This window comes from Liolophura sinensis, chromosome 1 (genome assembly GCF_032854445.1).
Source record: "Liolophura sinensis isolate JHLJ2023 chromosome 1, CUHK_Ljap_v2, whole genome shotgun sequence".
In the NCBI taxonomy this organism is placed as follows: Eukaryota; Metazoa; Mollusca; class Polyplacophora; order Chitonida; family Chitonidae; genus Liolophura; species Liolophura sinensis.
In genome coordinates this window covers 9,913,061-9,930,267 of record NC_088295.1, presented here as the reverse complement: position 1 = coordinate 9,930,267, position 17,207 = coordinate 9,913,061, and the positions used below count along the sequence as shown (strand labels likewise).

Genomic DNA, 17,207 nt, shown 5'->3' with positions numbered 1-17,207 from the left:
ACATGTGAACAAAAATTCATTTCAAATAATGTAGGGCCTACGTGGCCAAGTGGTTATCACGCTAGTGCAGCACAATGACCTTGAAGCCTCTCACTAATTTGGTCATTGCAAATTCAAGTCCAGCCCAGTGATACATATGCACATGGACAGTTTTGTTGTCAAATTAGGATGATTGTTGGTTTTCTCCCATCATAATGCTGGTCATCAAATAAAGTAAATATTCTTAAGTACGGCAAAAAACACCCGTCAAATTAAAAAAAACTTCAGAAATTTGGTAACACTTATTGCTTAAAATATCAGTTTATGTATTTTTTAACTAATTAAGGCAGTTTTCAACTAAAATATTAAAGCTTATGGCCTACTTTATTAGACAACCGCAAGCTGTGAACTGTGCTTGTTGAACTGATGGATACATGTACTGCATGCCCATAAAGAACTACACAGCTTCCCTATGTAAGTACATGTATTTTTGTAACAAATAAAATCTGTACAATATTATTTTAAAAAAAATACAAAAAATCCAGTGAGCAGAGCAAATAAATGATATTTACATATGCATTGAGGTGATGAGAAACAAAACACATATTTCACAATTACAAATTAGGTAACTAAACCAAAATGCCAAAAAAGCAATCCTGTAAATCTTACCTGGAGTCAAAAGAACATAAATAATCAATCAAAACAACCAAAGCTTAGCAGTCAACAGTGCCAAAGAAACCGGCTTGTGCATCCATCAAGGGCATGTTAGAAGCTGCTAAGCTCATTTCATTGTCTGGCATATTTTGTGAAGCAGGTATGGTAAACTGTACAATGTACAATGGCATACTGAAGCTTTCATTTAAACTGAAACCCTTTACTCGAGAAAATAATGATTTTATCAACTACTTAAAGTACATTGCATTCACAGAAATGTGACCAGATAAAATATACATATCACATAGGAAAATACACCTGTACATGTGTAACGAGTCACAAATGTGAAAACATAAGCTTGACCAAATGACATGTCACAAGTGTGACAGCATTACATTTTACACAGGTGTGACAAAGATATACTTAGTGTTATAAACAGTGTTTCTAGAACGCTTAGCAACTATTATCAATTTTCTTTCTTCAGCAACATTTACTAGAGCAACTGATCTCTGTTAAGTACCTCATCTTGCTTTTTCCATGCCCATGTGCGTCAAAGTATTGAACATCACCTGAACTCACATGAAAATGCCAATCAGCAAGGTTCCTACATGAACTTTAAAAACAACTAAAACTTTATTTCTGCTCACACACATCACACTCCACTGCAACTCCCATTTCAGTTAGAACACGGCACCAGCTAAAAGACTCTAAAAATTTGACTAATTTATGTGCAACACTACCACGCTAATTAAATATAGATGAGAACAGCCCAGCTGCCACCTTGAATAAATTTTTACAACCAACAGTACATACATACATACACACACTCACATATATACATATACACACGATTGTTCAGACGAGCCCAGAATATTATAGACTTATACCTCGATCCATTAAATAAACCAGGTGAATATGTTACCTTTCGCACAACAATTGCCTGGCTCAATCCATGTGTTATAAGCGTGTTCTACAGCTCAAACCACATTTTACTGTAATTAAAGGCTAACAAACAAACAACATTACCATGAAGTATATGTCAGATAAACCATCAAAGATTGTCCAGGAAAGTAATTTTATTTATTTATGATTTTTTTTTTTCTTTTTTCAAATTTTTTAACCAAGTAAAATATTTAAAATACTGGCTTCTATGGCACCCTTTTCTGACCATAATGTGGGCAGTGACGTCACAGAGAGTTTTGTGTACTTGGTACGTGTACACAGACTGCCAAACTTCTTCACATATAAATTGACTAGTTACACAATTTCAAACAAAAAAAAAATATATAGATGGGTTCTCAATGATACCCACTAGGATAAAAAAACCAACATAAAATCCAATGTTTTAGAAGCATTTTACTTGGATGGAAAAATTTAAACAAAAAAAAAAAAAAAAAACATGAAGCAAACTATTTTCCTGGACAGTCTTTCATCTGAAATATACTAATTCTAGTGTTTTCTTTGCCTTTACCTTTACCCATATGCTTGAGGTACTAGAGAGCTACCAACAATAAATAAAACACCTGTGCTTCATAGACAGATGGCTAATGTGCAGTGATGTTGAGGATCCCTCGGGAGAGGAGACGCTCCTGTAACACATTAAAGACTTCCAACTGCTCCTCTGGCTTCAGCGTCAGCAAATGCTGAATCACACGCTGGGCGTTCGGGGCTCTGCAAAAAAAAAAAAGTAATATGAAAATAGAATGGGTTACTAGGAATCTAACCAGAGGAATAAATATTCTAATCTACATTATTACATGAGCACATGAGAGCGATGTCTCCCAAACTGCAAAGTTTTGGGATATATACAATAAAATACACACAATGTTCTACTGACTGTTGATTTTCAACTGAAATCAAATCACTAAAAGGATATACATGTAATGAACATTTAACAGTTTCCATATGAAACAACCTGTGACAATTGTGTGCAAGTAGATAAAATGCAATATGTTTCAATTTCTATATTTGAAAGGAGTGAGAGAGTGGTTGCTTAGGTTTTAACGTCATACTGAACAATTTTACAGTCATGACGAGGAAGGATGTATTTGAAAGGAAGTTGAGGTTTGAAATAACTGATGTTCACAAATTCTATTTTCCTTCCATTTGAATCATTTTGTTATATTTGTGAATGAATCACTGACTGGTTCAGTATCCATTCAGCAATATTTCAGCCATACTGTGGTGGGCTGTTTTGTCGGCTCCTATACACAGCTTACCGTATAAAACTGGAGTGGTATACATGTACAAATGTAGCCATAAGAAACTGGCAGTCAAATCTGTCCATTATCCCACCATGTCCTGGAATTGTGTCCCCAAAGTCCTGTGAAATACAAAATATGCCTATGTAACCAACGAAGTCCTGTGAAATACAAAATAAGCCTATGTAACCAACGAAGTCCTGTAAAATGCAAAGCATGCCTATGTAACCAACGAAGTCCTGTAAAATACAAAATATGCCCATGTAACCCACAAAGTTTTGTGAAACACAACACAGTAGTGGATAACCCGGCATGTCCTGTGAAATACAACACAGTAGTGGATAAGCTGGTAAATCCTGTGAAATACAAACAGAAGTGGATAACCTGGTAAGTTCTGTGAAACAACACAGAAGTGGATAACCTGGTAAGTTCTGTGAAACAACTAAGAAGTGGATAACCCGGCAAGTTCTGTGAAATACAACACAGAAGTGGATAACCCGGCAAGTTCTGTGAAATACAACACAGAAGTGGATACCCAAGTAAGTCCTGTGAAACAACACAGAAGTGGATAACCCAGTAAGTCCTGTGAAATACAACACAGTAGTGGATAACCCAGTAAGTTCTGTGAAATACAACACAGTAGTGGACAACCCAGTAAATCCTGTGAAATACAACACAGAAGTGGATAACCCAGTAAGTTCTGTGAAATACAACACAGTAGTGGACAACCCAGTAAGTCCTGTGAAATACAACACAGTAGTGGATAACCCAGTAAGTCCTGTGAAATACAAACATTCTACAAAGTCTTGTAAAACACAAAGCATGAATCAGAATATGTAACAACCAACATCCACCAATCTACAACATACAAACTAAGCAATGTGGAATACAGCACACAAGCCGATAATGCTATATGGAATTCCATGGTAGGTTGCCCAGGAAGTTGAACTTAGATTTACTCCTTTAGTTCGTGTTTAAAGGAACTAGGGCCAACATAATCTACTTTCATGTTTGGAACATGTTAGAAAACCTTGACTTAAAACTGCAGCCAAAAAGAAGTTTATTTCTAAACTTGATTTTTGGGGATATAAAAATTAAAACTTTGACAACCTCATAAATATTATCTCAAGGCAAATGTGTCAAATTTTAACTTCCACTACCAAAAAAAAAATTACTGTGACCAGGATTTTTGACTTAAGATGCACTAACACAGGACTGGAGGCAATGGACTTTGAAACATCGGACACAAAGGACACGTACCTTAATTTTAAACGCCCGTTTAAAGCCACTGGCAAAGAATCCTCCAAATGGTCCAATAACGGAGGCAAAGCTGGACAAGGAGATGGAGTGCAGCAGGAATGGGTACAGGTGGATGGTCCTCCAAGGAATAAAGAACTGGTGAACAAAGAGGCAAGGGATTTACTTATATAATCAGTACTATCAGCTATATATTATATGTATATGTATTCTGAAGAATATATAACCTTAATACAACTGACAATCTGATTAATGAGTGGAAGTCCGCATGGAAGCAAGCACTCAAACCTCGAAGACGTAAGGCTTTGCTGGGTGCAGAATTCAAACAAAACCTTCTAGGCCTGTAATATGAAACAAGACAGACCAGTCAGACATCCCTACATGGTTTACACACTGTTAAAGGCACAACAATTTCAGACTTGCATTCCATACTGATGTAGAGAAAAACACTATGCAAATGGTCCCATGAACATCACTGACTGCCTATTGTCATCCAGGGCCCATGGTTAATAAGAGCAAAGTAAGTCAGAAGTTTCCTGTCCAAGTTCAGGATTGAATTACAGTTTAGGTGCCAGTAATTGGGAGTCGAGCACCGCACTGATGAGCCACCGCCAGCACCAGTTGATGATGGTGCACATATACCCGTGCATTCTCCACAGTAACAAAATACAGCACCATAGCTGTTATAACTTACAAGAGAAAAGAAGGACTGTATTGTAGAAGGTAGCTGGTATTCTGTCACTCTGAACACAGGGTGTCTTTCACACTCCATAGATAATTGCTCATTGACATCGTCATAGCTGATGGGACACACCAGGTAATCAAACTGTACCAGGACCAGGGAGAGCTGTAACAACAACAACAAAAGCATCACCACACCTTAAAACTGCACAGCCACACAATGTTTAAATGAGCTAAAACTTCGTCAAAAAAATGCAAATTTCAAGTCATAAAATGACTTTTGGTGCTGAAACCTTGTAAGATTAATAGATCTCTCAGGAACAGGAAAAGTTGGCAATAACAGTTCATCTACAGTTCACAAGGCTCCCATAATGCATAACCGTTATGGAAACAGGAAGTGATAAGACTAAACTTAAATACATTTTTAAAGCATACATTTTATTTTTTTATCTCAATGGTGTTCATATGGTAACTATGTTAATGATTATTTCACTTCTGCAACAAGATATGTAAATATGCATACATGTAGATTAACAATGAAGCCTGCATAAACTTGTTCATTGAAATTTGGTACACTTTGTGGAAGATTTGACTATAAAGTTACATTTATGTCATTTACATGGGGGTAAATGGTACTTACTACAATACCAAAGACTATGGTAGATATAGCGCCTCCTATGAAACCCTCCCATGTCTTCTTTGGGGAGAGTTTTATCAGCGGAGTTTTCCCGAAGAAGAAGCCAAACATGTAAGCCATGATGTCATTACAGATGATCATGGACACTGGAACCAGCAGCCTGCAAACACACACAGAGCTCCAGTGAGTCATGGCATCAGGAAGAAAACTCATAAACAAGTTAAACATCTGAGTGAAATTCAGTCATGTAAGAAAAAATCAGAAACACCTTTTCACATAGTTCCCAAGAATAATGCAGAGAAACCTTGACAATAGTAACATTATTTGATCGTTAAAAATCTGACAAAAGAAAACTAAACTTCCATTCTTAAAATATTAGCTACAAGGGCCACCAATCTTTAACACCACAGACTTTTATGTAAAATTTATACTGAAATTTCAATATTTAAGTTACAAAACTACAGAGAGTTTGTCCCTTTTTTTTCAAACAACGCAGTAGACATATGCACAAACCATATGAGGCCTTCAAAGATGTTCTGCATGATAAGGTGTGACTGTGCCACGACAATCAGCAGGGTTACATGTGTCCAACCAAACTGTGGAGAGATCAAGCATTACAATACAAGATCATTTGCTGAACCATGTTGAAAACAACATCTGGAAAAACTGTCCTTCAAAAATGTCCATAAGTTTGTTCAAATTGAACTTGGAGGTCCGAAACTCAAACTTCATTTGGAACTTGTTATGGTGAAGCCATGCACCAACTTTTAATTCATTGCAATGGACCATTTTCAATTCAAGGAAAACAGTCATTTAAAGTCCAAATTTGTACAAAAATGACTTTGTTCAAACTGGACGAAGGGTCCAAAATCTGAATTTGGCCTGTAACTCATTATGAAGTTATGTACCAAAAGTTTCCATTCAATATATCCAGAAAACCAGTGTGACAGACTGACACAAACCTATACCCCCCACCCCCCAACTCTCCCAGCCCCTGGGTACCAGCAGACGACTAATAAACCATTAGAAGTAACAAATGAGGATTGCCTTTTGGCAGCAAGAATGGACAGTGTGGACAATAAGTTTTTCTAGTAAAATGATTGAAGTAGATTGACACTACAACACTTTCAGCGACTTTTATATGTACTCACCAATGTGAACTGCTTAAGGTAATGTTTCTTGACCAGGCTCATAACGAATCCCACCAAGCCAGCCACGTACAGTGAGAAAGAGATAAAACGATGGTAGACCACAAAAGGATGCATGAACTCCTGAAATGGCAGTCAAAAGTGCATTAGTGACACATTAAATGGTGAAAGAGAAGAACTATACTTACAGCCTTTTATCATGCTCCTGTACAGTACAAGGAAATCATTAGCACGTGACACAATACTAATATAACCCTGTATAAAAACAGACTAAAAAATTCTTCTTCTTTCTAACACCACAGCACACTCACTGAATCAGGACTATTTTCAGAAAGAACATTTCAAAATGACATCACACTAACTCCTGATGTTGTAAATCGTGTGTGAACCAAAGTTTCACCTGGAAACCATAACTTTGGATGCAATTTCAAAACATAGTTCATAATATTTTGAATATTAAGAATGAATTGTTGAGGTATATACACACAGATGAGCTTCACACAAATACCAAAATAATCTGTCCAGATCAGATAAGGTTCCTCCAATATGTCTGCAGTCAAATCTTTTGAGAACTGAGGGTGGTTCACAATATAAAACAAACAGAGATCAATACCAACAGTCAAATCTGTTGAGGACTAAGGGTGGTTCACAATACAAGTCTGCCGTCAAATCTGTTGAGGACTGAGGGTGGTTCACAATACAAGACAAACAGAGATCAACACCAGCAGTCAAATCTGTTGAGGACTAAGGGTGGTTCACAATACAAGTCTGCCTTCAAATCTGTTGAGGACTGAGGGTGGTTCACAATGCAAGTCTGCAGTCAAATCTGTTGAGGACTGAGGGTGGTTCACAATACAAGACAAGCAGAGATCAACACCAGCAGTCAAATCTGTTGAGGACTGAGGGTTGTACACAATACAAGTCTGCCGTCAAATCTGTTGAGGACTGAGGGTGGTTCGCAATGCAAGTCTGCAGTCAAATCTGTTGAGGACTGAGGGTGGTTCACAATACAAGACAAGCAGAGATCAACACCAGCAGTCAAATCTGTTGAGGACTAAGGGTGGTTCACAATACAAGTCTGCCGTCAAATCTGTTGAGGACTGAGGGTGGTTCACAATGCAAGTCTGCAGTCAAATCTGTTGAGGACTGAGGGTGGTTCACAATACAAGACAAGCAGAGATCAACACCAGCAGTCAAATCTGTTGAGGACTGAGGGTTGTACACAATACAAGTCTGCCGTCAAATCTGTTGAGGACTGAGGGTGGTTCACAATACAAGTTTGCCGACAAATCTGTTGAGGACTGAGGGTGGTTCACAATATAAGTCTGCCGTCAAATCTGTTGAGGACTGAAGGTGGTTCACAATACAAGTCAGCCGTCAAATCTGTTGAGGACTGAGGGTGGTTCACAATACAAGTCTGCCGTCAAATCTGTTGAGGACTGAGGGTGGTTCACAAAACAAGTCTGCCGTCAAATCTGTTGAGGACTGAGGGTGATTCACAATACAAGACAAACAGAGATCAACACCAGCAGTCAAATCTGTTGAGGACTAAGGGTGGTTCACAATATAAGTCTGCCGTCAAATCTGTTGAGGACTGAGGGTGGTTCACAATACAAGTCTGCCGTCAAATCTGTTGAGGACTGAGGGTGGTTCACAAAACAAGTCTGCAGTCAAATCTGTTGAGGACTGAAAGTGGTTCACAATACAAGACAAACAGAGATCAACACCAGAAGTCAAATCTGTTGCGGACTGAGGGTGGTTCACATTACAAGTCTGCCGTCAAATCTGTTGAGGACTGAGGGTGGTTCACAATATAAGCCTGCAGTCAAATCTGTTGAGAACTGAGGGTGGTTCACAACATAAGTCTGCCGTCAAATCTGTTGAGGACTGAAGGTGGTTCACAATACAAGTCTGCCATCAAATCTGTTGAGGACTGAGGGTGGTTCACAATACAAGTCTGCCGTCAAATCTGTTGAGGACTGAAGGTGGATCACAATACAAGTCTGCCGACAAATCTGTTGAGGACTGAGGGTGATTCACAATACAAGTCTGCCGTCAAATCTGTTGAGGACTGAGGGTGGTTCACAATACAAGTCTGCCGTCAAATCTGTTGAGGACTGAGGGTGGTTCACAATACAAGTCTGCAGTCAAATCTGTTGAGGACTGAAGGTGGATCACAATACAAGTCTGCCGACAAATCTGTTGAGGACTGAGGGTGGTTCACAATACAAGTCTGCCGTCAAATCTGTTGAGGACTGAAGGTGGATCACAATACAAGTCTGCCATCAAATCTGTTGAGGACTGAGGGTGGTTCACAATACAAGTCTGCCGTCAAATCTGTTGAGGACTGAAGGTGGATCACAATACAAGTCTGCCGACAAATCTGTTGAGGACTGAGGGTGGTTCACAATACAAGTCTGCCGTCAAATCTGTTGAGGACTGAAGGTGGTTCACAATACAAGTCTGCCGTCAAATCTGTTGAGGACTGAGGGTGGTTCACAATACAAGTCTGCCGTCAAATCTGTTGAGGACTGAGGGTGGTTCACAATACAAGTCTGCAGTCAAATCTGTTGAGGACTGAAGGTGGATCACAATACAAGTCTGCCGACAAATCTGTTGAGGACTGAGGGTGGTTCACAATACAAGTCTGCCGTCAAATCTGTTGAGGACTGAGGGTGGTTCACAATACAAGTCTGCCGTCAAATCTGTTGAGGACTGAAGGTGGATCACAATACAAGTCTGCCGACAAATCTGTTGAGGACTGAAGGTGGATCACAATACAAGTCTGCCGACAAATCTGTTGAGGACTGAGGGTGATTCACAATACAAGTCTGCCGTCAAATCTGTTGAGGACTGAGGGTGGTTCACAATACAAGTCTGCCGTCAAATCTGTTGAGGACTGAGGGTGGTTCACAATACAAGTCTGCAGTCAAATCTGTTGAGGACTGAAGGTGGATCACAATACAAGTCTGCCGACAAATCTGTTGAGGACTGAGGGTGGTTCACAATACAAGTCTGCCGTCAAATCTGTTGAGGACTGAAGGTGGATCACAATACAAGTCTGCCATCAAATCTGTTGAGGACTGAGGGTGGTTCACAATACAAGTCTGCCGTCAAATCTGTTGAGGACTGAAGGTGGATCACAATACAAGTCTGCCGACAAATCTGTTGAGGACTGAGGGTGGTTCACAATACAAGTCTGCCGTCAAATCTGTTGAGGACTGAAGGTGGTTCACAATACAAGTCTGCCGTCAAATCTGTTGAGGACTGAAGGTGGATCACAATACAAGTCTGCCGTCAAATCTGTTGAGGACTGAAGGTGGTTCACAAAACAAGTCTGCAGTCAAATCTGTTGAGGACTGAAGGTGGATCACAATACAAGTCTGCCGTCAAATCTGCTGAGGACTGAAGGTGGTTCACAATACAAGTCTGCCATCAAATCTGTTGAGGACTGAGGGTGGTTCACAATACAAGTCTGCCGTCAAATCTGTTGAGGACTGAAGGTGGATCACAATACAAGTCTGCCGACAAATCTGTTGAGGACTGAGGGTGGTTCACAATACAAGTCTGCCGTCAAATCTGTTGAGGACTGAAGGTGGATCACAATACAAGTCTGCCGTCAAATCTGTTGAGGACTGAGGGTGGTTCACAATACAAGTCTGCAGTCAAATCTGTTGAGGATTGAGGGTGGATCACAATACAAGTCTGCAGCCAAATCTGTTGAGGACTGAGGGTGGTTCACAATACAAGTCTGCCGACAAATCTGTTGAGGACTGAGGGTGGATTACAATACAAGTCTGCCGACAAATCTGTTGAGGACTGAGGGTGGTTCACAATACACGTCTGCAGTCAAATCTGTTGAGGACTGAGGGTGGTTCACAATACAAGTCTGCCGTCAAATCTGTTGAGGACTGAGGGTGGTTCACAAAACAAGTCTGCAGTCAAATCTGTTGAGGACTGAAAGTGGTTCACAATACAAGACAAACAGAGATCAACACCAGAAGTCAAATCTGTTGCGGACTGAGGGTGGTTCACATTACAAGTCTGCCGTCAAATCTGTTGAGGACTGAGGGTGGTTCACAATATAAGCCTGCAGTCAAATCTGTTGAGAACTGAGGGTGGTTCACAACATAAGTCTGCCGACAAATCTGTTGAGGACTGAAGGTGGTTCACAATACAAGTCTGCCATCAAATCTGTTGAGGACTGAGGGTGGTTCACAATACAAGTCTGCCGTCAAATCTGTGGAGGACTGAGGGTGGTTCACAATACAAGACAAACAGAAATCAATATCATATTTTACAATGAAAATGTCCAGTTATCAGCATTCATGTGAATTCAAAGAAACAGTGTGGTAGAATTTCTTGATCCTAAAGTATCCAACTAGACACACTGGAGTAAAACATACCTAGATGGAAACACCTACATGTATTAACAGGTGATCAGATTATCTGAGCAGCTGAACTCACCTGTCTGGCCAAGAGGACTCCAAAGTAATGGATCATACTCTCTCCATAGAAGAAGTAGTTCGAGGCAAACAGGAAGTACCAGCTGAGTGTTCGGAACCAGGGTAGGTTGTGAGAACGATAAACAATGTACCCGATTGTGATGATCTCGTGAAAACATTTGATCTGAAGAGCGAAGATCTGAAACACACAGACAGCCAGCAGATGGGGCATTAATTTCACCAATATGTAATTTAACAGTATATGTTCATTAAAGTTTGACATCAAATGTAGGCTACTTGTATTAAATAAATTTATCTTCCGATATCACATTAGACATGTGTTCCTCACAAATATGTGGCAACAGACAGAAGTGAGCAAGTACACCCATGTTAACATTAAACGTACAATCTCAAAAAAAAGTATGAGTGCAAATTTCAAAATGTATACATGTAACTCAACTAGATTCACATCAATATCATGCCAAACCCCAGTAGGGTATTGGAGTGTTTGGACCATTATTATCACACACTGAACAGCCCACCTGTACTCTTAATTCATTTATCTTTATATTATTATTTTCACGAACTGGAATGTGCTTCACATTTTTTGAACAGTATATCATTTATACAGGTCACAGCATTCCAAAAAGTATGATCATTTCTATGCATAATCAATTTGTCCATTCCAATACGGCTGACATGGTCCTTTATATATGCATATAAAGAACCAGTATATGCACATTAGGTTTATTTATGTATTTATTTGATTGGTGTTTTACGCCGTATTCAAGAATATTTCACTAATACAACGTCAGTCAGCATTATGCTGGGAGAAAACTGGGCAGTGCCCGACAGAAACCCACAACCATCTGCAGGTTGCTGACAGGTCTTCACATGTACGGCCGGAAAGGAAGCCAGCATGAGCTGGACTTCAGACATTAGTTTTAAAAAGGATATTTATAATGTACAAGCTCCAATTTCCATAGTCAAAATGACAATGTGTTCAGAAACATGTTATAGTACTGCGTAATACCCCATTCACCTGGGCAAAGTTAATCTGGTTTAACTTGCGAAAGTGGCTTTGAGCCAGTTTGACGTCGCACGTGTGAACACAAACCGGGGGCATTTGATTCCGGTTATTTGTCCCAGCTAGCGATGTGGCTTTAAGCCGGTTTCAGGTCTTGAGCCGGTTTATCTGTGTCGTGTGAACGGCAACTGGATTAAATGCCCTGGATACGTGGAGGTCAGGATGACATCGTAACTACTGAACCGGCTTAAATGATACTGGGTGAACGAGCAAATCCCTGAACTGGTGTAAAACCAGCTTGGTCACATGGTCGTGTTTACCCACACACTTTTACAACTGGTTTAAATTTAAACCAGTTCAGATTTGATCCAGTTTAAATTTCGGCCATGTGAACGGGGTATACATATTCAAGACTTACCAGCAAGACTAGGGCAAGAGGCCCCAAGTAGATAATAAAACAGAAGGACAGGATCATCACCCAGGTGAAGATGCCACGGATGATCCAGTTCCGCCATCTGCACATAGCAGTACAAGTATTAACATCACAAGTTAAGACAATGAGAAATTTTAATATTTTACATATCATGTTCTCAGGAATTTGACTGACTGATTAAATGATTGATTCCTTGTTGTTCAATGCCAGATTCAAGAATTTTTCAAATATATGGCGGCGGTCCGTTTTATGGATGAATAGAAACTAGAGGTTCCTGGGGTAAATTGCTTTCCTTTGGCAAGTAACTGACCCACTCATTGATAATCAACTCATAATCTCATTATGGATCATGTAACTTTCATAACAGCTTATTCAAAATATTGTATCTTATTCAAGCACCATACCAAAACTTATTCTTTAGATGTCTGCTTGGAATTCACATCTTTAGGCTTTAACTTGTTAACTTCATAAAGCTTAGTGGTCACAAAAATTTGACACCTACTTAAGCACTAGACGTTTTGAAATCATGAGCAATGTTTTGAAAGAGATCAAATCTGGCCAAAGAAAGTACTTCTGTGTTTGAAGAATGCAACATGCTTTTCGTCTGTTTATCTGAACAAAGACAACACTGTGTCAAAACTCACCTTGGGGTAAGGTCTTTGAGGGCTGCGTCCAAGACATCGGTGGTTCTGTCCGAGGCCTGGGGTAAGGATGAGATGTCAGATGTGGTAGGTAGAGCTCCGTCATCAGTATCCTCCTCTCCCAAACACCTGGCTGATTCAGGCCCCTACGACATACAGTACATGGTGACCATCATATACATGTGCACATCCAGATCTCACTTCTTATTTATTAATTGATTGGTGTTTTATGCCAAACTCAAGAATATTTCACTTACACAACAGCCATCAGCATAATGGTGAAAGGAAACCGGGCAGAGCCCACAGGGAACCCACAACCATTCGCAGGTTAATTCTGACTTGTACCAGACAGAATCATAGACAGGTGAGCTTGGTTCTAATTCCCACAATCAAAGACTGGTTCTGATACAGAACTCACAAAAACAGTTATAAAGCATTGTACCACTTCTTACTGAAGCTCACACAGACAGGTGAGTATGGTTCTAATAATCTCATCCCAATCAGCACTGATCAGACTCCTAATGACAAAGACTGATGAGCCTAATTCTGATTCCTAAATCACAAAAACGTGTGCGCATGGTGCAGCTGCAGGGTAACTGCCTGATGCAGCACCAGTAGGATAAAAATAGAAAGAGAAATAATTACCTCCCTTCATTACCACCAGATCTGATCAATCCCTATTGATCACATGGCAAATCAATGCTCGGGTCATGAAGACATACATGTACATGCCTTACCTATTTCCCATTAGAAGGAAAGCACACACAAATGTTTCTTTGGTAGACAAATACAGCTGACTTAATACAGATAACAAATTATTACAACACAGGTATCTTTAATGTTATCCCCCCACTAAAGGTATTTCAGAATTTCAGGACAGAGAAACTTATTCTCTTTATTTTTAATAATGTCAGTGTCAGAATTTGAATTTGAACCCTTCCATTAGTATTGCATTTTTCTCAGTGTGTACAATTTTTCTGACTTTGAAGTTCGAAACCTAGGTTATGCCACATCCCAAAGACAAAAAGGTTAAAAATGCTTTGTAAACTTTGTGTGGGACACTTTATCGATGCATGTGTGCATCTCATTTAGTGTTGTCTTTTCATTTACAAGATCAAATTATATTAGACAGAAGAATATAATTACATCTTTCAGCTGCTCACCACTTAACTGACATCAGAATTTTGTTGCCTGCTTTTTCACGCTAAAATTTGGGATGATATACACTACAGCTGTTTTGAACTAAGTGTAATAAGTAACTAGTCCTAACTGACACCACATATTATCATGTGATACTTTTATGTCACTACAGTGGATTTATACAGGCTTCCAGCAAGCTCTGCCAACTTGCACATAAGACACTTTAATACTGTGTGTCACATGCGAAATTACAGGCCTCCATAAATATGTGCACTACAACTTCTCATTTATTCCTTAGCAGCCTGCCAGCCTTGATTATCGTCACCCCATTTTAAAAAGAAACTTGTCAATCTGGTCAATCTGGTCAGACTTGGTGACTGTAAACAATGTTGCCTTCTGTGTGTGGAGAGTTCCTACCAAAGCTACACTCTGCCACCTCAATATAGTTCATTCTGTAGCCTACAAATGCTGCAATATTTCTCCTACACAGACGTGAATGACTAGCCAAATAATTTCTCCACCTCTTTGCTAAAAAATCACTAGATAGTTTGCAAAATTTTAAACCGGGCCAAATATTATGCAAGTACGAAAGTCAGGTGTGACTGCTTAAATACGGGACACTATTGCCATTACAAGTTCATCTCGTTTAATGTGGGATGATTAGTTTTGCAGAACCAAAACTGATCCATGACAACCTCACAAATTCACAAAATAAAAACATTTTCAGACACTACACCCACTTTAGCCGCCATCTCGTTGTGATAGTCGTACATACAAGTCACGTGATTGATGTGAGCGAAGAAAAATAATAAGGTTGATCAAGGGAGATAATATCTTTAATCTCCTTCGTTCTCGCAAGTGATCAAAACAGTGACAGAGGGCTTACAGTCACAGTGGGTGTAATGTCTGAAAATATATTTATTATTTTTTGGTTCTGCGAATTCTGACCCAGTTAATTGATTATGGGTAACACTTGGTTGACATGGATTTACACAGGAAAGTTTTAATGCGTGTGTCAAGATGTGGTAAATGTGGCTTACCGTCGATCCGACATATGAGAAGCAGTTTTTCCCCTGAAAGTATCCTAACACTTTGTGTTGCTCGATTTCACAGTTACATTTCGCAATGGCATGCCACCAGGCCTATTACAATATTTGCTGAAGGTTCTAATTAGAAAATTCTGACTAAGGCTAGACATGAAACCTGAACATGAGCTTTTAAGGTACGTCTAATTACTGAATGTCTACAATCAATGAAAGAGTAAACATTTATTTCACAGTTAAAGCAGTACTCAAGAATATTTCATTTATACGACGGCGGCCAGCATTATGTTGGGAGGAAACTGAGCAGAAACCAGGGGAAACACACGACCATCTGCAAGTTGCTGCCAGACCTTCCCACGTACGGCCGGAGAGGAATCCATCAAATTGACGTAAGTAGTGACGTAGAAAGTCACACGTAAATATAACCCTAGTCTTTACAACAGCCCAGCAATTACCTGAATGACAGAGAAAATGTGCTTCCGAAAGCTTCCCACTTGCCTGTAAGCTATTCACTCATAAACCTGACCGAATGTTACCAAATCGCACGGCGAGATTTGCAGCAAGTAAATAGGTGGATAAATTATGAATACGCTGCAACAACAACAACAAACTCGTCAGTTGGTTTCTGAACCCATGCAACCACGCCCGTGAGTCTCACCTCATCCTGTGGAGCCTGCTTGTCTTCTGGGGCCCTGTGTCGCAATTCCGACATTTATGCGGACCTACAGGAGCTTAAATTTACCAGAAAACCACAGATCACCGTCACTACCGATTCACTGATCCGCGCACGACAGATAGCCTCTACACCTGTACTCTCGTTCCAACAAACGAGAGTTTGTTGTGATAACAACTGATGAAAATGGCGGCTAAGGCGGTGGCGTTGATCCGACAAGTAGCGAGTTTCTCGCAGAGATTATCTCTTAGGCCATCTCTGATCGCGGGACATTTCAAGGTAAGTGCTAACATCGTCGGAACTGTGACGTCTGGTGGTGAAAGCATATTGCAATTCCCACCTATTTTTTTGTCAAACCTAAAGTTGATCCGCATATTGGGGCAGTGCACACGGGACACAACACACTGGCAAACAGGTGCGCTGCGGCATTTATATGGTGGCAAGACTATGTGTTGGCAGTGTACTGATATAGTTTGGATACGAATCAGTGCTTAGATCTGCGTGCCTGTCATGCACACATTGAGAAATCTTTTGTTTTGCAATTTGTGTATTGTGCATGTTGTTATTTGAGTAACGTAAAATCATTACGCCTAGTTTACCTTTTCGTCTGCTTCGGATGTACGGTGTAGCGAGCAAGTAATATGCAGTAAGAGCTAGCCTTCAAAGTTCTCGGATATAATTTTACAGCAGCAGTCTTGAAATTGCATTTGTTTTAAATGCTCTCAGATTTATAGTGTATCTGAACGCAAAGTTTAACAGCAAGTCATGGACAGTTATATTCATGAATTGAAGTAAATAATTAAGTATGTGTTCGCTGTTGGTGGAACATGAATAGCTGTTAGGACAGACAACAGCACATTCTATATGACAGGTGTGGCCTATTGATTTATTTAATTCATTGCTGTATAATTTACTGGTACAGCAGCAGTCAAGTTTTTAGGTGGACTAAACTGGACAGAGTACTTGACCTTTGTCAGAAACTGATAAAGTGCAGCTATTGCCTACATGAATATTGAAGACTTCATATCCATAGGAGAGGAACAGATAATTCCTGATGAGGCCAGTCACACTAGATTCCTGTCACTGCCTACACATCATTCGGCTCCTGCATCGAAATTTGATTATTATTATTGATTATGTTGTTACAAAAGGTTATACCTTTGAACCATGCTATGCTAACTTTTAATGCTTTGTATAGCCCTTTTTGTGGCCATATCTTGTTCAGTAGGAAAATTTCACAAACCTTCA

The 17,207-nt window shown here is 39.7% G+C and overlaps 2 protein-coding genes across 2 annotated transcripts in view; one reads left to right on the top strand and one right to left on the bottom strand.

Moving 5' to 3' along the window:
• Positions 1–1,455: 1,455 nt before the first annotated feature.
• On the bottom strand, positions 1,456–16,075 carry LOC135461871 (phosphatidate cytidylyltransferase 2-like). The gene is made up of 11 exons (XM_064739139.1): positions 15,945–16,075; positions 13,107–13,249; positions 12,448–12,544; positions 11,025–11,201; positions 6,561–6,680; positions 5,923–6,005; positions 5,413–5,569; positions 4,786–4,938; positions 4,095–4,229; positions 2,853–2,956; positions 1,456–2,304 (listed from the first exon to the last, which is right to left on the bottom strand). The coding sequence occupies exons 1-11, from the start codon at positions 15,996–15,998 to the stop codon at positions 2,178–2,180; spliced, it is 1,350 nt and encodes a 449-aa protein (XP_064595209.1). The 5' UTR covers positions 15,999–16,075; the 3' UTR covers positions 1,456–2,177.
• Positions 16,035–17,207, top strand: part of LOC135461872 (calcium uniporter protein, mitochondrial-like) — a 30,284-nt gene continuing 29,111 nt past the window's right edge. The window contains exon 1 of the mRNA XM_064739140.1: positions 16,035–16,238. Within this exon, the coding sequence (XP_064595210.1) occupies positions 16,140–16,238 (99 nt within the window). The 5' untranslated portion in view covers positions 16,035–16,139. The remainder of the gene's footprint in view (positions 16,239–17,207) is intronic.